This window comes from Ammospiza nelsoni, chromosome 2 (genome assembly GCF_027579445.1).
Source record: "Ammospiza nelsoni isolate bAmmNel1 chromosome 2, bAmmNel1.pri, whole genome shotgun sequence".
NCBI lineage: Eukaryota > Metazoa > Chordata > Aves > Passeriformes > Passerellidae > Ammospiza > Ammospiza nelsoni.
In genome coordinates, this window is record NC_080634.1 from 34,312,843 (window position 1) to 34,337,526 (window position 24,684).

The 24,684-nt window shown below is 40.2% G+C and overlaps 1 protein-coding gene across 1 annotated transcript in view; it reads right to left on the reverse strand.

Moving 5' to 3' along the window:
- The window catches only part of TENM4 (teneurin transmembrane protein 4), a 254,200-nt gene that overhangs the window by 141,837 nt on the left and 87,679 nt on the right, over positions 1-24,684 (reverse strand). The window contains exons 7-9 of the mRNA XM_059466032.1: positions 23,786-23,996; positions 5,580-5,681; positions 298-492 (exon numbers count right to left, since the gene is read on the reverse strand). Coding sequence (XP_059322015.1) covers positions 298-492; positions 5,580-5,681; positions 23,786-23,996 — 508 coding nt within the window. The remainder of the gene's footprint in view (positions 1-297; positions 493-5,579; positions 5,682-23,785; positions 23,997-24,684) is intronic.

Below are 24,684 nucleotides of genomic sequence, written 5' to 3' on the forward strand. Positions count from 1 at the left end.
CAAATGGAAATGATGCTTCAATAAGAGCATTTGAACATATGATTAGATGTTCTGGTCTTTCAACTAGATTCTTCTATCTGAAGCATTTGATGGCTTTTCATCCAATTATTGAACAAGTATGATAGCTAACAAGGAGTTATGACAACATATCATTTTTATGTTGTATCCATCTATTGTATCTGTAAGGTGCCTATTATTGTTCTGTTTAAGTGCCAGTCCATGCTGAATTGTCTACATCCATATAATTACAGAACAACAATCAAAGCAAAAGGCTAATTGACTGCATCCTGCAAATACCTTCTTCACAGCTCTCGCCTTTGTATCCCGGGTTGCAGATACAGGTGCCCATAATGCACGTGCCATGGTTATTGCAGGAGACATCGATGCACTGGTTGGTTGGGACATCACACTCTGCTCCTTTCCAGCCACTGTGGCACAAGCACCTTCCTTTCATGTACTGCCCATTTCCACTGCACAGCACTGGGCAGGATGCTATGGACAGACAACAAAAATCACATTAAAACAAACGGAAAATAATTTCAAAAAGAAGCACAAGAGTCCAGCATGTAATTTACATTCTTCATACACAATCTTCACTGGGGTATGCTGCTGTTTGTTTTGCCAAAACCCAATGTTTTATATGGACGATACCCAGCTGTTAACTGTATTCTCCTACAAGTGTTTAAAACAAACAAACAGTGCTCTTAAGTTAGACTATCTTTTTGCTTTGTGTCTCTGATACCTTTTTTCACTAACTAAACTCATCATTTTCTTGTATTCTGATTTCACAATGTACTGATGTCTTGTTTGTGGAGCATCACTGACCTTAGATTGCTTATCACTATCCCTGACCTGCTGGCAGACGTTCCTTGACACTGCCTCAGTGGCACACAAATCACTCCCCTGTTTTTTTCTGAGTTAACTCTCAGCTTTATAGGTTTCAGTTGCTTTGCTCAGAGCCCAGAATACCACATTGGGACTACTTCCCTGATTTAGCTCATGTCATTCCATCAGCTATCAACCTTCTTCCCTGAAAGGGTTGTCAAGCACTGGAGCAGGCTACACAGGGAAGTAACTCAGTCACCATCCCTGATGGAATTTAAAAGATGTGTTGATGGGGCATATGGGGATTTGGCTTAGTGGTAGACTTGGCAGTGCTGGCTTAATAGCTGAACTTGATGAAAAGAGTTTTAGAGGTCTTTTCCAACCTTAACAATTCTATGGTTCTAACTGAATGTCCAGCCCCCATTTTTGGTTATCATCTCTGCTGGACTCCATTCATCACCAGCCACAAGGCAAAATTGGCCTCTACTGTTTCTAAGCTCCCTGTAATAAAAGCTATGTAAATCTATCCTCTGAAATTTGTATAATTTATAAAGGACTTATAAAGGATTTTTAATTGTCCTTGTTTCCAGAGAAGGCAGGTGACTCTCAAGGCCACCCAGACAGAGGATTTCTTTCCTGTGATAAAGGGAAGAAGAAGAAAATGACAAGCTCAAGCTGTGGCATGATGGATCCCAGGAGTAAGCATTTTCAGAGCTGAATTTGGAAAATGCCAGGAAAATTCCAAATGAATTTGGGAAATGGGATGAGATGAAGGATACAGAACAAGTTCCCCAAGGAAGCAAAGGGCATCAAGGACCAGACCTCAGCCTCCAGGACGACAACTTTTTGTAATCATTGCTCTGCAAGCTTTCTCCAGCTCCTTTCAGATGATGTCTTCTCCCTATGGCATTCTCCACACCAGCCACATTATACTCCTTTTGTCCCCTCTTCTGATTTTGCCAAGGAAGATGCTGATTTCAGTCCCTCAGAAACAACAGCTTTTTCCTGTTCACTCTGCCTTGAAACTTCTTGCTTAAGTCTTGTTCTCTTTCATTTTATTTTGCTCAAACTCTGCTGCAAAGACATATATTCAACACAGACTGCTCTTGTTCACTGTTGCACATCAGCCTTAGGTGAGAGCAGCTGGTCTTCTCATCTGCCTCTCAGAAAGGCAATTTATGAACAATTTTATGCAGGACAAATGTGAAATGAATATTCCATTCTGCTGCTTAATCCAACTGGATTAGGCATGTGATGAATTCTCTTTTGCTTTGTTCCTGACTTTGATTATGTGTGGGAAGGGGTATTACATGGTTAAGGAAAGCTTTCCTCTCCTTCTCTTCCATATTTTCAGACAGTAATCTCACAAAGTGCATCATGAGTTGTTCCCACACATCCTTATAGTCAAGTCAGTTTGAGTGTTCCAGAACTACAGCAACCTCAATAAAACACAAAGCACTGCCAACTCTGACTGTTAAACCAGTTTGATATGCAGTGAACTGCATTTGCCTGACCAAGATAAAAGAGGTTTAGGAAAGAAAGGAATTTGGCAATTGTTATTACTAAGGCGCATTCTGTTCACTTTAAAGGAAACACGATGCCGTGGTGCATTGCAAGTGCATAATTTGCAAGATGGTATCTACCTATACCATATGAGACTTAAATTGTGTAAGATACACTGTATTGTGTGCATGGTTCACAGCACACTCACTCTGTAATTTCACTTTTCAGCTAAGTGATGGAATTTTCTGCCCCTCCCATCTCAAATTTTAATGCTCAGTAATGGACATTGTTCTTTCAAGGCACTGGCAGGGGATAGTCTGCAGTTCTTTTCAACAAGAAGAAAGAATAACTGCCTTTAACCAGGGAGAGGTTGCTGAGAAAGACTTACAGGTTTCCTGACAAGACAGCTGATCACTCAGTAAAAGATCAGATAAATTACTGACCATCTGCACTGAGACTGACACTCCACAGAGCCTTCTGTGGAGAAGTCCTTCAGCATCACCTGGAAAGAACTGCTTCAAATGTACAGGCAATGGAGAGAACAAGACCTCCTCTGTAGCATGCAATAATGAATAAACACAAAAGAGGTTTCTGAATTTTTTCTCCTGGTATTTATGCAACTCTTTTCCATATATAAAGATATATAATTATTATTTGATCATTCAGATTCCAACAATGTCTATGATGGCAAAATTACAGCAATTCTCTAGTGTGGTAATGATAGCAGCAATCCAAATGCATACTCTTGTTTTTTTGCAAAGTTGAGCATCAGTGAGTAAAATCATTTGTTTGTTTGTTTACTTTAAACAGAACTTGAAAGGGCCACCTCCCATGTCCAAGAAAACCTTCAAAAAGCCTATGGAATACACCTCTGGTGACTTGCTCTCATTTATTTTTTTAAAGTAATTAGTTAATAATACATTAGAAATTAACCATTACTAAAATGTGAAAGGCTTTCTGCTCCAGAGTTTCCCATTCACTTGGATGGTAAATTACAAGGCTGAACTGAAATAAAGGAACACCCAGGAAATCCATGGAATGCTTCCTGCGAGCAGGAACCCGCTTGTTTAAGGATTACTGCTCCGCACAAGGATTGTGAAGGGCTGCAGATGGATACTGTAACCGCCTTACACTTGCTGCCTTCTGAGGGACTTATAGATCAAAAGAAGAGTCTCGGATGCCCCTGAAAACCAGCAAGACAATCCTGGAATCCTTGGATCTCATGCTCATGGCAATATGATCTATTTAACACACAGTGAATGGACATGCATATACAAACATAAATTTGGCATTCCAGGTATTTTTCTGTTTCCTAAAGGCAGAGTGCAACATCTGAACCCAGATGATTCTGAAGGAAAAGACAGAGTTTAACAAAAGGTGTTCATAGCAGCTGGAGCATGTGCTCTGGTGAAATGGGAGACTCACATCCCTCCCTTTAAAAGCCTAAGAAAGTTCAGGGTAGCCAGGGAGGGGAGGTGAGTTCCTCTGCAAGTGAATTCAGAACAAGAGTTTAAGCACTCTGACTCACGGTGAAGAAAGTTCTTCTTCTCCACAGACTCTACAGGGAGCCTTGGGGGAAATAAGCCCTGAACTTCTGCCCCTACTGAAAGTTAGGAGGTGTGAGCTGGAATATGCTATGGGACATGGAAAAAACTCCTTTTGTCTCCAGCTCTAGGGATTTGAAAAGGAGCTTGGAAATGCAAACCAAGTGTAAGGAAATGCAAACCAAGTGTAACCTGAGTCAGCAAGGAGTTTGACATAACAGCTCTCAGGGACACAGCTTGCCACATCCATCTTACTGGGCTGTGAACTCTGAAACCCCACCGGGTTCAGCCCGGCCCGGCCCCGCTGCCTTGGCAGGGAGCTCCCGCCGGCCCTGGGGGTGCTCGGCTCCTTATCTCTGTCTCCTGCCTCGCTGCTGGGATGTGACCCAGCTCAGCTGGGCGGGGAGAGGGCTGGGGTTGGACAGAGTTTAACTCCCTCTTGGGAAGGCGCCAGCCTGCTTTCCAAAGCAGCGATGAGCTGGGGTAAAGACCTGACCTGCAGCCTCACCGCAGCTCCTTGGGTGGGCACTAATGTTTTATGCTACCTCCCTCTCCAGATTTATAAATAGTTTGTTGGACTGTTTGAGCCAAAAAAAGGCCTTGAAAAGGTTGATGCACAGTATCCTGTCATTTCCCACATGCAAGGTTTTCATATCTTGGTTTGAAATGTGCTCTTACTAAAAGTATTTCAGTTTGTTTTTTAAATGTTTAAATAACCTAAAAAATTCAGGCCAAAGAAAACCCTTCCAAAGCCATTTATTAAAAATACTTATCACTTGAGCAGAAAAATGTATTATAGTGTTTACTGGGGTAAGTCTCCTTCCCAGTCCTCCCAGTGTTTTCTCTTTTGGCTAGAGTAACCAGTTGTTCTGCCATTAACCCACTCCTAGCCTTATGCTAATGCTGCCCTATTCCCCACAGCCAGGCTCAGGCAGACTTGCCAGGTACTTTCTGTATAATCAGTATCTTAAAAGAAAGTATCATTATACTGTCATGTCACACCATGATAAAAGTGCTCTGCTAAACAAACCATAATGCCACATTTATAAGTCCTGTTTTCTAAAGTCAATTCCAGAGAGAAAATTTCCAACATGACATTTGCCTGTCCACAAGCAGCCCAAGGGGTTGTGCTGTTGCTAAGGGCACAGCAGGCACGATTAGGAAAGAATCACAGCATCATTAAGGTTGGAAATGCCCTCTAAGATCGAGTCCAACCCTGAGCCCAGCACTGCCAGCCCACCTCTAAACCATGTGCCTAAATGCCACACCTACACTCCCAGAGATGGTGATTCCACCACTCCCCTGAGCAGTCTGAGTCCTTTGCTGAAGAAATTTTTCGCAATAGCCAATCTAAACCTCCCCTGGCACAACTGGAGGATGTCTCCTCTTGTCCTATCACTTACTTAGGAGAAGAGACCAATTCCCACCTGACTACACCTTCCCTTCAGGTAGTTCTAGAGACTAGTAAGATGCCACTGATCCTTCTTTTCTCCAGGGTAAACACCCACGAGCCCCTCAGCTGCTGATCGAAATTTTAGCAAATTTGTGGCAAACAAAATTCACAGATCAACTTCTTTCCACTCTACTGCAGCATCCCCACACTGGGTGAAGAGTACTTTGCAGAAGGCACTGTCATGAATATAATTTCCAGGACAAAAAGTTAACTGAATGGGAGAGGGTAACAGTTAACCAAGCATAAATTCTTACCTCTGCCACAGTCAGGGCCCAGAAAGCCAAGGAAGCAATGGCAAGTCCCAGACACGCAGTCTCCATTCCCATAGCAATTACTGGGACAGTTATCCACTGATTCTGGAAAAAAAAAGAGAATTCAGACACTTCTTTAGGCAAGAAAATACCTCTGAGTTTAGGAGAGCTCTGGATGGGCAGGACAGTTGAAACTTCAAAGCAATTGCTGCACTTGGGTTGAAAGCAATAGTGTGAGCTGCACTAAACCTTGCTCATCCATTTACATCAGTGGATGGTTCGACTGCAAATTCTGTGATTAAATATGAGCTGCTCAGAGCCCACCAGGTTGGGCATTCTCTCAGTACCTGAAAACTTCCAAATGTCTTTTCTTCCTGTATATTTTTACGACCATTTTTCGTCTTTGAATTTATTGGAGGGATGCAATACACACCATTCTCATGGCAGAACATACACTGCTGGTCCAGTTTTGTTGACTTGATTAAGTGACCTTGAGGCCTTTATTTGTGCCAAAAAGAGCTGAATGATGATAGATATATTCCCTTATGAACTTACTGAACACAGACCATTGGTTCATCCTATCTGCTGGTTCACGAAATACCTCTAACCAAATTTCTTCTTATTTGCTCTGCAATATTATATTGAATATAATACATTATATTTTATATAATTTGTATCTTTAACAGCTTAAAGTGCTGGGGCTAATATTCTATTTGGTGGAACAGGAATGGGTCCATTTCACATTTTCTATTTCTAGTTATCATCTTAAATTCCCTGACTTTGGCAAAAACACCAGCTATTCATTTTTCAGGGGAAGTTAACAGGTAAGCAAAATGTTATCTAGCACTTCTCTTTCAAAGAGAGTTCAGAATATTGGGACTAAAACATATCTTTTATTAAAGAACAACACAAGCTGGTAAACACATAAAAAAGAGAATGAAAATAATTTTCTTACACTAAACTGAGTGAAGACTAAGTAAATGTGAGTGGGGCTTTGAAAGACATTGTAATAAATACCATGGTTCATTCTACAGTGCTATTTCACATCTTCTCTGAGGGAGATGCCTATCAGATGAAAACTGGATTTGGTTACAGAGCAGAGGCACTGGTGGTACACATGGAGAGGGGTGAAAATCTCAGCCCTGTGAATAATGACTGCATTTGCACAGATACACTTCATGCGACCTCCTGGGAGCAAAGTTATTTGTAAACTCCCAATCAGTGCAAGTGAAGAGAACCAGCGACAGCAGAGATGTGAAGATTAGTTTCTAATCACAAATGAAAGGAAGCCAGTTTCTGGATGGGTGTTTGCCAAAGAGCAGAGGTTTCTGAAGGACATTTTAAAGGCTGTGGTATAATTCAATAATTCACAACAGACAACAGCAAATTTAAATAATAAAACCAGTTTTAAGCATTTATGTTTTAAGTCCTGGCTTCAGACATCTCATAAGCAGACCAGCTCCATGCAGCAAGAAAGGTACAAGGAAGTGCTGTCAGTTTTCTAACATTCAGTAGTTAAGCCGGTATTCACTTGATGGTGCGTGGAACAACATGCAGTCAACCCTTTAGGCTTGAGCTGCCCTCTTTGCTAGTTAAAGAGCAGCCATGCTTCCTAGAATAAAGATGTAACAACTAAGGCCTTGTGCATTTATAATGATATTTAGGAATATAATCTCTCATTTCATAGCAGGTATAAACACAAATCTATCCTGTAAATCAAAAGTTAATATTAGCCCATGTGTATACAATCTTCAGAACTCTGACATGGGTTAATGTCAGAGTTTTGTTTTTGTTGAAAACAGAAATTAATTCACATTATGATTTTTTCTCTATGCTTTTTTTACAATACTTATATTTTATTTTTCTTCTAGAAATATACCCAGAGATTTAGGAAAAGGAAGTTATTTATGCACATACTTACATGCATGAAGAACATAGAGAGTGAGTTCTGTGAAACAAGATAATGAGATGGGCAAGGAGATTTAAACACTCCTGCTGCTGAAAGGGTCAGTCCTTTTCCTCTAATCTTCTCATCCTAAGAACAACTCTAAGCTCCCTCTTTTTGTGCTGCTTCTGGCACTTGTCAGACCCTCCAATGAGGTGGTTAAGCTCAAAAGGTGGCAAAAAAAAAAGAATGCAGCAGAAAAAAAACCTAGAGTATTTTTTTTCCCTGCTGCCTGAAAACTGAGAAGAGAAGGGCTGTGCTATTCAGCATCAGTGCAGCTGTCCCAAGACACCTCACCATCCCACTTCCAACTGGGTCAGGGGCTGCAAGGTGGAGCAACCCTGCACAGATATAACATGTGTGACCTTTGAAGTCAAGGGGAATACCTCAGGTCATGATGCAGGACAGACTTACAGCATTAATAACACCTTTAGAATATTAAAAATTATTTTTAAAAGTTTTTTCTCAAGTTTTCGCTTTAATGGACTAAACTGAGATCTTGAAAAGGAGTAAATATCCATATAGTTTTCTTGGTATATTTTTGTAATAAAATATTTAAGTAAAATAGTAAAAAGACCCACAAAAACATCTAGAAAGTATCTTAAAAGTAGCATAACATCAAGCATGGCAACTGTTCCAAAGTGTGACAATGCACTACATCAGCTAAATGGTAAACTTTCTTACTGGAAACAACATTTTGCAGCTACAGTGGGTTCAGCTAGTGTGTCTGTGATGCCTAGGACAAGACAGGTAAGACTCTGCACACCAATTCAATGTCCACTTCAGATTAAACTGAATTACATCGTCCACTACAACGACTATGTATAAAGTTCAGAGTGACCACAGAAACAGAGCAGACCTGTGCTTAGGTAACAAACCTTTCCAGAATTTCTGGGTGAATCCATGTAAGAACCTTTACTCTGGTGGTGCATCCTTTCCTCCTCTGACTGGTTCAGCAGAGACGCCTATAACGGGGCAGATCCCTGCCGACAGTCATTGACACTAACACATTAAAAAAAAAATTCACATCTATTTTCTGGTTCATATGCAGATCTGGCATTCCTCATTGTAAAGCTGCAGTGATATGCACACATATCACTTCATCTGTCACTACCTCCTCCATCTTTGGTTTCCCAGATACTTCTTTTCAAGGGTGGCCAAACTTTCTCATGCCATAGAGTGGCTAAAGGAATTCAAAAGGAATTAAAAAACAGGTGGATGAAACCCATTTTACCTTCCTCACTGAAGCACCTCAATATCTCTTACTTGTGGCCTGAATACCCTCTGCTATTAATAATAGAGTAGGCCCTTAAAAATAATTTCATCCCATTTCACTGCTTTCTCTGATGTCCCTTGTTTTTCTAATATTGCCAAAAGTAACATTTTTAATGTATTCTCATTTTACACTACCTCTATTTGCCCTGGAATAACCTGCCTGATAGAGATGAGATGAAGTGAAAAGAACTCTACTCCCTCTGTGACTTGTGCCACTTGCTGTTTTTTAGCAGTTAAGGATGCAAAATTTCCTGGTGATTCAGGGCAATTAAGGTCTTCACACACTCCCAAAAGTTCTTCACTACTGAGCATCAATTCTGAAAAGTGATGAAGGTTCATGCAGTGCATCTTTGTCTCAAAGCTACTCCCAAACAACTCCAAAGTATTTCCATGAAGGAAGTGTTAAATGAACACACTTTTTTTCCTCAGAAACTCCACAGCTAATGAGCACAAAACAAGGCAGAAACTAAGGCTTGTGAGGAGCAAGTCGGCAAGCTGTGTGTGCAACACTGAACTTGCTCCTATTTATATTCTTAGGCAGAATCACAACCTGGAATTTCTTTCTACTTTGAAATTGCAGACATTAGCAAGTTATACTCACTCAAGACTTCTCATAAAAACCTCTGTTTTCATCCTAGGACTGAATTTTGTTTCAGTGCTTACAGACTGCCAGTTGGGCACCTCAGAAAATTTTCTGGCCCTTCTGGCATGTGTAAGTGCACACATAATCATGCACAGTGCTCTAACACCTACATTTCAAGCAAAACAGGAGGAGGAGGGTGACTTGGCATCAGAAATTAGGGAGTTGTGGTGGGAGAACCCTGGAAAGAATAAAGAATCAGGCAGACATTTTCAGAAGCTAGGGCTTAGCCAAATTATTATCATATGAGATAGAAGGACACAACTTTAACATTCATGGAGTCCCTAAGTCAGTGGCACAAAGCAGCTGTCTTGAGTATGTTCACAGTCAGCATTGCTAGAGAGGTGACACACTATCAGTCAATAAGCAAAAACAGGCCACTGGAGTTATAGCTGGCTTCTAGTCTCCATTACACAGCTTATTCTGTAAGCTGTTCACATAATTAGAGGAGTATTTTCAATATATACAAAATTCCATATGGTGTTTTATGAATAGTACCATGGGAACTCCTTTAGAGAATTATGACAATGTTTTTGTTTTCTTTTATTTAATTGTTAAAGTTCACTGTGAGACCATGAACAATTCTATTTTAGAAAGAGATACATATGTTCTCTGTTTCCAGTCTGATTCCCACAGATTTCTCTTGGCTTCCAAATCCCTGAAGAGATCTGACTGACACCAGCCGGTAAGGGCAGAGATTAGTAACTGGAGGGCCAGCCAATGGATGATGCATGATGCCTTCATCAGGTTTTGCTGTTGAATGAAAAGAGATCACTGAAAACACAGTTTCCATGTCACTTTTCAACCACCAGCAGGAGTGAAACTTCCAAAAGCAAACAACTCACACCAGGGGCACATAGGCAAAACTTGGGGTGCGGGGTTTCTAAGAGGGAATGCAGAAACTTGCCTACGGAATTAAGTGCTCTGACAGCTTCACAATCTAATTAGCAACTGAAAAAGCAAGTCATTTAATGGAGTCACAGAATCACTGGATGGTTTTGATTGGAAAGGACCTTAAAGACCACCCATTTCCAATCACCCTGTCATGAGCAGAGACACCTTCCACTAGACCAAGTTGCTCCACAGCCCATCCAAACTGGCCTTGAACACCTCCAGGGATTTGTCAACCACAGTTTCTCTGGGCAGCCTGTGTCATTGCCTCATCACACAGTGAGGAATTTCTTCCTAATATCTAACCCAAACCTGCCTACTTGTCAGTTTAAAGCCATTCCTCCTTGTCGTATCACTCCGTGCCCTTATTAAAAGCCCCTCTCCAGCTCTTTTGTAGCCCCTTTAGGTACTGGAAGAGCTCTAAGGTCTCCTTGGCACTGTCTCTTCTCCAGGCTGAGCAGCCCCAACTCCCTTAGCCTGTCTCCATAGGAGAGGTGCTCAAGCCCTCTGGGCATCTTCTCAGTTCTCCATTATAAATATCCTCATACTTCTCTGACAGAAAGTCTAAATGACATAAAGAGACACTTGGTCTTCAGATCCACACTGTCATTTTGGAGAATGGTATGGAAATGCCCCGTCTGACAGAGCAGGTACTCCCTACTCTAGGACAGCCTACCCCAGACAGGAAAAGGAGGATGTACAAAACACTTTCTGGATTCATAAAAATAAGAAAGGGAAAACATCCATTAAGTGCAAAAGCCTAGACTTCTTCAAGAGCAAAACTCTTCTGAAGTACTCTTTAAGGTCCTTTCTGCTCATGAGCTTTAAATATCAAAGCAAACAAAGAAAGAAACAAAAAAAAATTCTCTAAGTATCCTCAGCAGCTATAATTCAATATATTGCAAAAAATAACATTGATCTGCTATTTTTGCCATTTCTTTCAGGGGATGTTTTTCAGTACAAGTAAACTCACAGCTGGCAGATTTTGAGGGAAACTTGGCTGAAACCTTTGTCCCATTGCTAGTTTTCCTACTGTAATCACCCTTCACTCTGAGAGAAGCCATAAACTGGCATGATCCAGCCATACCCACAGTAAGACTTCACACTACACTATCTTTTGTTTAAGGGTATTATCAAGTTCAATATGAAATTGCTAACTGTTACCATTCCCATTTTTTTAATGTTGTTAATCTGAGGCACGGACACAAATACAACACAGCATTTGCTTCACATTATAAACTGACTCATGTGACAGCGACAAAGCTCCCAGGCTAATGGTCTGCTCAGGGGACCACTTTGCTGCTGACAAAAAGCCCCATGAAAGCCAATTCTACTGTGGTGAACTCTATAAAGATCTGTCAGCCTGGCTCACAACTACCGACATGAATTACCTTTATCCAGATGCAACACAATAAACATATTAAGAAGCTAGACAAATTTCTAGACTTCTTTTTTATATACTCACCAAGTTTGCTGGTCAGCAGTACAGCTACTTTAACAGTATTTCTGCCTTATTTATTTACTATGCAACATCCAACTTAATAGCTTGTTTCCCTATCTTTGGGCCAGAGGCCAAGGCAGATGTTTGCCTGACACCAAATCCTATTAGAGGCTGCAGTAATACAATTGTGTGTTAAAGATAAATATTTTATAGCCTGCACTTGCCACCAAGCATCATCATTCCCTAGGTATTTAGAGGCAACTATCTATTGGCAAAGAAAAAATAGTTATCTAGCTGGCAACTGAAGGCAGTAGCTTTCGGGGAGTTAATAAGCACCAGGACTGCTTTCTAAGAACTGATTAAATGCCATTCAGTGCTATGTGGCTGTATGAATTAAAATGTAACAGTTTCATTTGATAATCTCAAAAAGATACTTTGGAGATGGCAGTGTTTGGTGTCAGAAACATGTATGAACAGCACTAGAGCACGACAATTAGACCTTAATGAATCAATGCTAATCTCAGTTCAGGAATCAAGGTTCAAGGAATACAAAAAACTTGTACCAGTGAGAATATTAGAAATGAGATGCAAAGAAAAGAGCAGGGTTTTTTTAAGTATCCTGTCTGGTCCCTTCAACTAGTAGTCTACTCCACCACTACATAAGAAATGGCCTCAAAATCTTTTGTTCAGTTCTGGTGAGAAGATATATGTAGCTGCTCAGCCTAAAATAAATTGCCACAGCTACTCATCTACCAGCCCAGGAAGATATTGCATACATACTAATTGGTACAATAAAAGGTTTTTATCCTTTCCTAATAAATGTTGACTATCTCTATACAAAGATGGATTAATTCAAAAATAGCAAGTAAACTAAAAAAGGAGGTAAATAAAATAATTAGAATAAAATTGTTTACTGTATCAAACAAATACATACATTTATTGTCACACAGAAATGTATTGTTCCTAGCTGTCCACTGATCTATTTTCTGCCTATTTGTGTTCCCCTGGCTAACAAAAACATTTTGCTGGGAGGGAGGGAGGGCACAGGGAGCAAGGCAGCAAGCAGAGAGACTTCATGGTTTGTATTTGACCTTGAAATCCTCTGTCAGCCACAACAGTACAAAAGGGCCATGAGGAGTGCCCAGCATTCCTCTCACTGTACACTGAATCATATTGCTTGGGAGAGTGAAGGGACACCGCATTATTTCACCTTACTCTTTGCTGCTGCACTAGAGCAACCTTAGAAAGCCACACGCTATTTTTCCTAGATCTGCTTGTCCAGGATAAAACTGACACCTAGAAATTCATTGCAATAATATCTCTCTTTCACAAAAATGCTCCTTGTCACTGCCCTGACTACGTTAGCAATAATTTTAATAGGAAGTCAAGCGGTATAACATGAAAGGCAAAGAGGATTCTGAAGCTCTGTGAACACATTTAATTTACTTCCCAGTTGCAGAGCTTGCAGTCTTGTTTATTTTTAAAAGAAATGATGCTACTCAATTGAGTTTCACTGCAGGAGAGGCTGGATTCTCAGCCTAGAGAACTGTCACTGCCCTTGTAATTGTGATAACAATGCCAAGGCAGACGTGGAGGTGAGAGGGGATAAAACAGGTTTCAGATATCTTCAAGCATCAGATTTGACACTATGAGCCAAAAAAAAAGGAAAAAAAAAAAAAAAAGGAAAACAAAGGTAAGTAGAAAGAAAATACCCTGGAAACAAAGGAAATGTGGAAATGCTGGGTCTGATATTCTCTTGCTCCTCCTTTTCCTTCCCTAGATGAAGCTTTAAAGGACTGATTCCTTCTTACAGTACATCATCACCTGCTGAGATTTCAAATTTTCTGCTTCATTTTTATTTTGTACAGCATTTATACTTCTAGCTCAAGTATTCCACACCTGGCAGCCTGATATGTGAAAGTCTTGACATCATCATGGAAACTCAGTCATTATTTTCGAGTGCTCTTTCACAGTTTCCTCTTCTGTAGGGCACTAGCATGATGCTGATACTACTAATGCTGGTTGATGTTGTGCCAGATTTGTATTTTATTTTCTTTTTCCTAAGGCTGGGAGGTCTGTTTTAATTAAGGACCCATGCATATAACCCTGTTTTGCTCTCACATCCCAGTGGAACTCTAATCTTCACATGCAGGTATAAGGATGCTGAATTAGGAAAAGGGCAACAAGCAGGCAGTCTTTTGAACAGCTCTTTAAATCGCTCCTGAATCTGGAAAGTGAGAGAGGACATAACCACAATAATGAATTGAATGTTATTCTCCCTCCTCTTTTTTCTGCAAGAACGTTTTAAAAAAGCAATTTGCAAGTGCAGATACACCCCCATCTCCATGAGGGTACTGACAAGAGACACCTGCCCCTGCCAGAAGTGACTCTGCAGGCTGGGCCATTTTACAAGGTGATGGTGAAGCACAGAAGGTTTGGTGCTCAGGGGCAGTTAGGTCGCTTATTGAAACCAAGAGCTGCTGATTTTGCCAAATTTCACAGTACAACATGTGAGCATATTTTCCCTTGAGCTGTCTATACTTTGTTTTTTAGGCCAGGTTTGAGATGTATATCCAGGTACTCAAATGGCTCTCACCACAATCATATCAGTCTTTCTCACACTATTTCAAGCACATTTGACTTCAGTCTCAGCTGGAAATACTAAAAAGTCAGATTTTTTCTGTCTTATTTTGAACTTCTGTTCTATAGAAAGAGGGACCAAGAGGGAACAGTTGGGGAGTAAATAAAGAAGAGAACAAGCCTGATTATTTCAGAAACCTTTGCAACATTTGGTCTGAATTTGGGCTGCCCTTTGAGAGAGAGCTTTATCTTTATCTCCCTGATTCATTCCTTTCTCTTACTGCTTCCTTATTAAGAAGAAATCTTTCCAGGGCAGAATGCCTTATAATCTGAAGCTCTCAGATGGCTGAAAGCATAAAGCGTAATGGGATTTCAAAAGCACTTGGGCATTGGTCGATGTATATGACCATTTAACTTGATGGTAAAATCTCCCTTGACTTCACCAACTTTCAGGAAATCCTGCTAATGTATTTGTGCTGTCCATAGGGCCAAACAGGGAACACTGTTTTCTTACAACGTGAGCAATGCTAAAAGCACAAAAGGGTCTTGAAATACAGTTCTTAAGGAAACATACACTGACCATCTGAAAACACCCTCTGTTCCAAAGCACTTGAAATGTGATCACAGGTTGGAAGTTAGCTAGGAAAAAAAATTCAGTGAATTATTTTAAACAAAGAGTAGCTGTTGGACTGAAGTCTTCTTAATTTTCCTTCTACAATGCAGCTTCCAAGCACAATAAGACCTTAATCCATACTTGTAACGTAACTGTGACATGGCTGTGGAGATCTAGAAAGACACACTGTGAACAGTTATTTTCTTCTTAGATTCCTTTTTTTGCAGTTAGAATATTTTTAAATCTGAATTCCACTCCAGTAGATGAAACTCTCATATCACCTATTTCTCCAGGGGATTGCATAGAATTTTTTTTTGTTCCTTCACACTCTCATAAATTGTTACAAACTAATACAGGAAACAACAATTATTCAGCCTTCAGGGTTCAACTTCTGGAGCTGCACTAGCAAGAGGGAAGTTACTTCACGTTCAGTACATTACATTTTCTGCTGTCATAGCTCAGGGCAAGGCTAAATCTGGCCTTGAGTTTCATTTTAAATGATGTTTTAAGTTGGTGTATTACAGGAGGAAAAAACCCAAACCATTCTTGCATACACACACAGAGAACTACAAATGTAATCTCTTTTGGTCAAACAAATGCCATGAAACCTCGGCAATGTTGTAATTTTGGATGCATAAAACAAATAAAAATTCATTTTACTCCAAGTCTTTAGTTAATATATCCAGCTGATAACTAAGGATGCACTGGCTGGATAAACTGATATGTGAGGTTCAGTTATCTAAGTGCCTGGTGCCAGGGACATGCTCCCAAGCAGGATGCCTGACCTGCAGCCACTGCTACACAAGAGCCTGACTCCCCTCCAGGTTCTTTGTCAGCCTTGCCCCCCTGCAGGGATGCCCCCAGTTCTCTGGGGCATCTGTGGCAGCTGCATTGAACTCTTCTGTTCTGGTGGTCTTCTGTCAGAGGCAAACAAAAAGCAGTTCTTATGGCTCTGTTCCTGGCCCTTGCAGACTTGCTGCACGTATGTGGTCAAACCTTGCTCCTTCTCAGGGCCTCTGGCAAGATGTCTAGAAATCAGTTTAAGATAATCTATGGCACTTTTTCTGAGACTGTTGTAGCACTCAGCAAAAGAAAGCAGTCACACATCTAATATACAGACCAACTGTTATTATTTAAAAAGTCAACATATGCCAGGAGTGACTGCACAGACCATGTCCCTCTCATCTGCTCGGCCCCCATGCAAAATGAAGATTGGTCCAGTGACTCCTGAGGTGCTGATGTTGTTGGCTTCTGTTTTTTTGTGGTCTTGAATGCAAGTATGTACACGTGAATACAGCCTTTGGAAAAGTGAGACTTTGAAGTGTCTGTTGTTCAAGCACAGAAAGAGTTTTCTTTTTATTTGCCAAAGCGGACAAGTAACTCCCACAATCTTATTTCTGTGTTTTAGCAGGGAGCATTCATGGAAAGAAAAGCATGCACAAAGCTGCTTTAGCAGCTCAGTAATACGACACAGGAATAAAACAAGCTGTGCTTACATTAGCCCGCAGTCTGGGCCGCGTGGGAAGAGCTATATACAAAAGTGTAAAAACAAAAACCATATGCACCGTTTTACACATTTCTCCAGAACCCCTCAGACAGCACTTACATGCCATGTTATTAAGGCAGAATTATGCTCTTCTGAAAAAAAGTGAACAGAAAAACACAGGGACTGAAATAACAGAAAGAAAGAAATAAGAGAAAGAAATAAGAGAAAGGAATAAAAGAAAGAAAGAAAGAAAGAAAGAAAGAAAGAAAGAAAGAAAGAAAGAAAGAAAGAAAGAAAGAAAGAAAGAAAGAAAGAAAGAAAGAAAGAAAAGAAGGCATATACTTCAGCAATAAATAAACCTTTTCTTGACCCTAAAACTAAAGTAATTCCCCCAATCAATAAACCTTTTGTACAAGCTCTGTCAGATCAAGAGAACTTGCCTGACTGAAAGCAGCACATGGACATGCAAGTTCAATGCTACCAGTCCATTTAAGTACAGATGTAGGCAAAGCTTTTCAAAATGACAAATCTACCTTCATTTTTCTACCACTTTAAAGCATGATTAAAACCAGACAAAATCTGGAACATTAAAGACACTCAGACATCTAACTTCTACTGAGATGAATACTTACTGGCATCCATCCTGGCCTAATTTCTTTTATACAACAATACAAATGAAAGTACCTGTCCATTTTTCTGTTTTCTCCACTCAAGTTATCACTTGTAAGACGTATTGAAAGAGGTGTGTACATATAGAAATCAAAATAAAAAGTTAAAGAAAAAGTTCAAATATAACATTAAATACATTACCACATCTCTGCTTTAAAACTAAGCTAGCTTTACATATTTTAATTTTCTACTGCTTGTTTTTATTCACTGATCATCAGTGAAGAGATACACTCTACACAGAGAGGCCATGGAAGTTTTCACAGCCAAGCATTTGACCTTTAAAGGCTTCTTATTATTTAATTATCTTTGAGACATGTCCTAATTTCCTCTTTATTAGAGATGCCTTACGTCTTCAATAGCAAAATCCTGAAATAATAATTTTGCCTGCCATTATGGCTTGGGAAGAAGGTTATTATGCAAGAATTGTTTCAGACACTTGCAGAGAGAAAAAAGGTTATTACAAGTAACATCTAGATTTGAAACAATTGGTCTGACTTCCTGTTCCTTGGAAGTGCTGTTGATCTTAGCAGCAGCAGGTAGAAAGCTGCAGTTAACATTTAGGGAGCAGTGTACCATAGGATCACGTACAAACATTACTGACTGAAGCTGAAAGGGATTTAAGTACCAGGAGGAATGTTTGATCTGGTAGGAGTTGTCTGAAAAGGCAGACACAGAGATAAACTCCAACACTGGAACATGCTCACCCTCTTGGCTCACTTCACTGGGAAATAAGGCTGTTCATCAGTTTTGAGGAAAAACATGAAAAGATTAAGGGTGCACTGATAAAGCTGTTGTTGACTTCCAGCTGCTAAAGTTTTAAGGGCTGTGTCACTATCTATCCAAAATCACCATCACTGTTTTACTGAGAATAGCAAACAAATTCTGGATATAAGGAGTGCAAGCAAATGTGGAAAGTTTCACTTCTGCACAGCCCTCTTTCTAGTTCCAAATCCAGGCTCAGCCCATGCTTGTTTTTTATTAAGCCCTATAGAGAGAACAGACTAGATTTGCACATGGGCTGGATGAAAGTGAAATTTCACCAGGCACACCATAACACCTGCTTGGAGTGGAGAATTCCTGCAGCTCACAAAGCTCAGGCAGAGGGAGTTCACCCCACAGTTCTGTCCCGCCCTGTGATACTGAACCTATCCGACTGGGCTGGATTTGGCTCCTGTCTTATGCCAATCTTCTGTATGGATAAGTTCAATTCTCACAGAGAACCCCCCACATTCTGTGGCCAGCTGGATGTTTAAAGGAAGACACTTTGCAGTGCTGCAGCATAACCTGAACCTGCTCTGAGGATAAGCATTTTCAGTCAAGCAGACCTGTCAACAAAATGTCATTCATGAGATCAAATACACAAGGAAAGAAAAACTTAGCACAGCCTGGCAGGGACTCATAAATGCATTTTTTTGCTTTCTACATGAATTGAGTGACTGTATCTTTTCTAAAGACTACCTGAAACCTATGAGCTTGGCCACACTCAGAGAAGTTAGGTAAGAGCAGAAAGGAGGAAACAAAATATCAAAAAAAGGGTTGGCAGCAGCAAGAGAGTAATCAAAAAAAGCATCACCCATCTGACACAGCATCAGACATCTGCTTGTAGGGGGGCATACAGAGCCAAAGTCGAAACAACTATTTACAGAGCCTGCAAAGCTCTGCTATTTTTTGTAGCACAGAGATCAATAACATCAAAAATTAGGTGATTTTCCTTCCTGGCACAGTTCTCATATTGCTGTATTTTTTTTTCTATGCAGAGCAAAAAAAGAGCTGTGAGTGTGGGCAGGAATGGGTTACTAACTAATTATCTGCAGAGGGTTACCACAAGGTGGAAGTGCTCCATGTCCCTCTCTGAAACAGAAGGGCTAAAATGACCATACTTCTGCAATAGGTGAGAACTGAGCTCTTCCACGGAGCAGCTGGAGTCTCACTAGCAGTTAAGGAGTTCTGATTCAGCAAAGTACTTGCTGAACTTTCAGCCTCTTTAGCCTAAGGAGAAGTTCAGAAAAGGGTAGCTGGGACATTAAAACCACCTCTCCTCCTTCGGAGTCCTGAAGATCTAATAGTACATGGGGACTTTTAAGTCGAGTAACTGTGGCATTAAAAAGCTAAAAGCACTGTGCAAGCCAGAACAGATCACATCCCATGTTACTCTGCACAGTATCCTGACTCCTCAATATTTACATGAAACCAATTAAGACTTTTCCAGACATTAGCAAAGCAAGTGTAAATAACAGAAATGGCTTTGAGACTTTAAGTAGATCACACTTCTGTATCCCTCTCTGAAGTGGAAATTGCTAGAGTTTAAGTTAGCTTAAACATAAGCAGCAAAAGCAATGGAAGCAAATCCAAGCCACTCAGATACTTGCTTTTCCCTTTGCTAAGAATAAGCTAAACACAAAGGCACTTTCACACAGTGCTAAGGAAGCCATTCTTGTCACCTCTCACACAAGGAGGTTTCCCAGTCCCATGCTTGTTTCTGTGCCCTGCAATTTCTCCTTTGAGCTCAGTCCTATTATGAAGTGTTCCTCTGCTCACACTCTCCATTCCTGAGTGTGAAGTGCTGTCCTAGGGACTGCATGGGGTAGGTTACATTCTGGGCTGTTGCAGGAAGGGCACGTGCCTTTTGGTGTCTATTACCAGGTGCTGGATGTGCTGGTAGCCCCTTATAAATCACACTGGAGTTCATCTTGCACTTCAGTGGAGGAAATTACTTACAGCAGGGTTTTTTTACAGATGGCAGAGGGAGCAGAAAGAATGGTCCTTTTCTTAACTTGAGCATTGTCCCATGTAGAAGATAGGAATGAGATAAAACCTTGCATCCTACCTCGAGTGTTCTACATGTGTTTCTTGTCGCTTGCTGGGTGACAAGCTGGTAAACAGCAATGCTCTCCTCTCACAGACAATTGATTTTGCTTTTCCTTTTGATTTCTCAATGGCCCTGCACAGTTGAGACTGCCTGAGCTCAGCAGTAACAGCTGCTGGAAGACACTTTGACTCCACAGATGCTCTTTTCAGGTTCTCAGATGTTTCTTGCTTCTACTGAGCAGACTTTTGGCCAAAATCTGTCACAGATGTGCTGATTCCAGCTGATTCCTCAGCCTACTGTTTTGCTTCACTAGACAAGATTGCTCTAAATAAATTACTACTATCAGGCAGATCGTGGCAGATTGTGAAGCCACAAGGTGCTTCTCAAAGAAGTGTTTCTATTAGGAATTTCAGAAAGTGCCAACAATGTAATTTACAAAAAGGTTAATTTATTATTGGAAGACCTTGACCGTCCATTCCTTTATAATGTGATGAATTGTAATTTGGAAGAATGGGATATAAAAACGCTGTTAAAGGCAGAAAACTTTTCCAGGATATTTTTCCCTCCACCTGGATTTCCTGTATTATTCAGAAGTATAAGCTCTGACAGGCATTACAAGGCTGTATTCTCCCCAGGTTTACATTCAGTGCATGTAGCAGGCACACATTTTGAAAACACCTAGCCCTTCAGTGAGGATGATTCCACACCCATTTAGAAAACAGGCCAAGTTGCCATCTCCCGCCCTCAAAATCTATGCTAACGTTCCTGAGTGGATTTAGTTATGGCTTTATCACATTCCAAAGCTGTATAATGGACAGCCTCACAATTTATGAAATTAACTGTGCGTTATCAAACTGGGAATACAGATGCCTTTTTCCATTTTTCTTCAGTTTTCACTAGAATAATGGAAGCCAAATCATTCCAGGCAAGCACTGCACAGTAATTGCAGTTGATACTGTCATACAGAGCCCGCAATGATTTGCTGGCTCTGAACTGCTCGGTCTGTTGAAACATAGCAGATAAGACTTGGAAAATCAGCAGTCTTTCCATCCAACATGTTTATTGCTGAAGTAAAAGCTATTGCCATTTATTTTGGTGAGTCCTCACTCGCAGGGGATGTTTGCCTGAAGCAATGACTGCACAGTTTGACTTTATGAACTTATCATTACGATCACCATTATCAATTTTGTGCTTTCTACTGCTATCTGTGATTATTAATTAATGCTTCATTCATTTTCCCAGCAGTTCTATCATCCTCACAGCATCTCCAGAGAAATGTCACTCTCCTCAGTTTTACACAGTGAGCAGCTGAAGCATGAGCCTAGGCTGGGGAGGAATTAACACATCAATCAGAATTCAGGAGTTCTAGGCTGCTGGTCTGCTTCTCAGATCACTGGATCCTACTTCTTCCTGCATCGCAGCTATACTTTTAAAACTTGCTCTTACTGTAAACCCTATGTTAGTGGAATAATAAAGGGAGATATTTTAGGTGGTCTTGCCACAGGAATCAAATGAAATGGCAGCTTGCCTCTGACAGTCAACACAACTCCTTTGAAGGTTCCTTACCCTGCACAGACAGATCTAAGGCTCCCATCATGTGTGACTTATTTGTTTTGTGTTGCAACTTTACACACTGGTTCATAAGCACTGTCAGGTTGCCTTATTCTCTTTACTTGGGCAGTGAAAAAAAATAGTAACACTACAGTACCACAGTATTTATGTACTTACAATCTAGCAGCCATGTCTTGCCAGACTTCATGAATACACTAGAAAGGCTCTGAAGCATTAGAGTTACACAAAACACCTGACTGCTTATTTATTTTTTTTTCAAACAACCTGTTGAAAACTAGATGGAGGAGAAAGGTACCACCTTGTTAAGGCTATTACAGTGATTTTTATGGTACTTATACAAATGTTGCACTTTTCTGGACAGATTCTAGCCAATAAGCTACATTTTCCTACCTAAAATTTTTACTTAAGTCTGTTTCAAAATTCATAGCTTGTACTTAAACAGGTTTTTTACACTACAGCTTTGTGTTGATGTACAGCTGCCAGTGGATAAAGTGATTCCCACCTGTGTAGCAAAAGAAAACTTCCTTGTTTCTGAATCACAAAAACCCTGAATGATTCAAGGTCAGCAGGGGATATATCAAATATATCATGGGCTCCATACCATGGACTGCTCTGTTTATCATGCAGTCATGGAGGTACAGCAGAGCAAAACCAAAAAAAATAAGATTGCCTTGAAGACAATCTGACATGCTTCTCACCCTCACCATTCCCTTGATGCTCAAAGGCAAATTAAGAATGCTTCTTTTCTTTTTTTTTTTATCTCCTTGTTTTTCCCTATATTAGTGCAATGAGGCCAAGAGAAAAGTCTGGCTAGAACACTTAAGCATCACTTTGAAAACAAGAACAATAGTGACAGTGCTTTAAATGTGTTTTCTGCTCTAAGAGCCTTACTGATTTCTTTCCTGTGATGGGAAATTTTGAACTCAATACATTCTTCAACAAGGAGAAAAAGCTGCCTTCAGAAGAATGTCTTAAGCTTCTGTAGTTGTTGTAAGTAAAAAATCAAATTACTAAAGTAAACTAAATGGAAGTAAATCTGCATTCTATAAAGTAAGACTTCAATTTCCTAGGCGAACATACTTCTAGAAGTAACTACCGCTAGTTTGCTCAGCTGCAAACAAGACAGAACATCACATTCCCAGGTTTTAAATTTAAAACACAGTATTACAGCAGTTTCCATTTCTGCATTAGATAAACTTTAGTGCTAAAATGGAATATTGGGATGTTAATGACTTTGCTTTAGTAAGACCTAAACTTTTTAATTAACCTGCCAAGACAAATTACAGCCCCTAGCTCTTAGGTAACTATTGCAGACAGCTGAGACTCAACACCAATGCCTCTGTTGGGAGAGGGATTAATGGCAGCTTTGGAATGAGTCTGCTTTTTTCTGCAAAGAAAAAAAGTCCATTAAACACTGCGGTCAGAAGAAAGCCGAGTGCTAGTTTTATGGACTAATCTTTAAATTACAACCAAATGAATTTTGGTATATCAACAGTTTAAGCAGGTCAAACAAATTTAAAATTAAATATTACTGAATCGGAAACAGATTTAGATATTTACAGGGTGGAAGAAGAATACTCAGTGTGCTGTCAGGCACCCACTGGCAGCATCTTTTCCTTCTTGGACAGCAGCAAATCCATACCTGTGAGCTGAACTGACAGGGCATTTTACTGCCAGAGAAATCAGAAGACCTATCTAGTTAATTTGTTCTTCTTAAGCAATCTCAGCTTCCTTCTGTTAGCAAGGAGAAACAGGGATTCCTGTTTCTGTGGTCGCTACTACCAAGGCTTACAGTGCCCTTTTTTGGAGTTTTAACCCCAGTACTCTGCCTGAACTCCAGCTTGAGTGATTTTGATGGTGTTCAATGGCAGAACTGTCTGTCACACAGATCTGGGGAATGGTGCTACTCTCTGTTCTTCAATCACTCCTACACCTCTGCTAGAGAAAGAGAAAACACCTTATCAAACAAACAAAAAATCAAGAAAAACCAACAAAAGCCAACTAAATAAAAGGAAAATCAAAGTAAGAAAATAAAGCACGGATTTTCCAGCTTGTAATCCATGTTTGACACTGTGCAGAATCTCGTTATGATTATAGTTACTTAAAAGACCTACAAAATACTTACTCAACATTTAGGGTCTAACAGTGCTCAGCATATTGCTACATACAATCCCCTCCAAACATTTTCTCCAAAACCACACAAAGCCATCATGCAATCCGAGTACGTGTGTTAATACCTGGCCCCAAGGCGTACTTAGGAGTTTAGGAATAATAGAGGAAATCCTTACCAATAGCAGTAGTAAGGAAAGAAACCACTTCCGATTCCTTGCCATCATTGTAGAAGGCTAAATGCCATATTCCTGAATCTAAATACTGGATAAATCCTGTCTCGTGGCTGGCCAAGGGCACAAAAGTTCTGTGCTGCCGCTGAGGTCCTTCCAAGCTTCTCGCCTCCTGGGTCAGCAGACGTCTTCCATCAAGGAGCTCGACAAAGTCAAACTGAAACAAGAGGGAGTGATGTTTGTGTGTTTATCAGGTATCCTCAAGCTTAATCTCTCATTCTGGGTCTGGAGAAGCATCATAAACAGGATTTGCTCTGGTAACTCAAGTACTTTCCTGGACTACCTGCAAGTAACCATTTTGGAAATAGCTAGTATTTGAACATATTTTCCTGTAATTATATAAATCTTGAAATCATCTTTGTTTAGAAGGTGACTTGCAGCATATTTGCCTTACTGAGATGTTCTCATTCTGTAGAAATATAGGCAGGAAATCGTGAGATCATGCCTCAACTGCACTGTAAATATGACACTAAGCAGCTTATTTGTTATCTTTTTTATGTCTTGGCTAATATGGAAAATAAGACAGAAAAATATATCTAGCCCAATTGGGTTGTTTGCCAGAGTTGCTAGGGGTCACCAAGGGAAAAATAAAAAATATTTTAAAGTGAACTCTGGTAGAGGTTTTGCAGAAGTATTTTGCTTAGCCAACAAGGATTTTATCTTAAAACAAAAAAGTGGAAAAAGTGGTTAAAGGAAAGGTGGTTAAAAGATCATAAAAAATTGAAGATGGAAAAGAGATAATATAGAAAAGTCTCATTTAAGGAATGGCTCTAGGTATTTTCTTCAAAAGGATACATTTACTTTTTGCAAAGGTAACTTTAACTGAACAACTGCTTTGTGTTAAT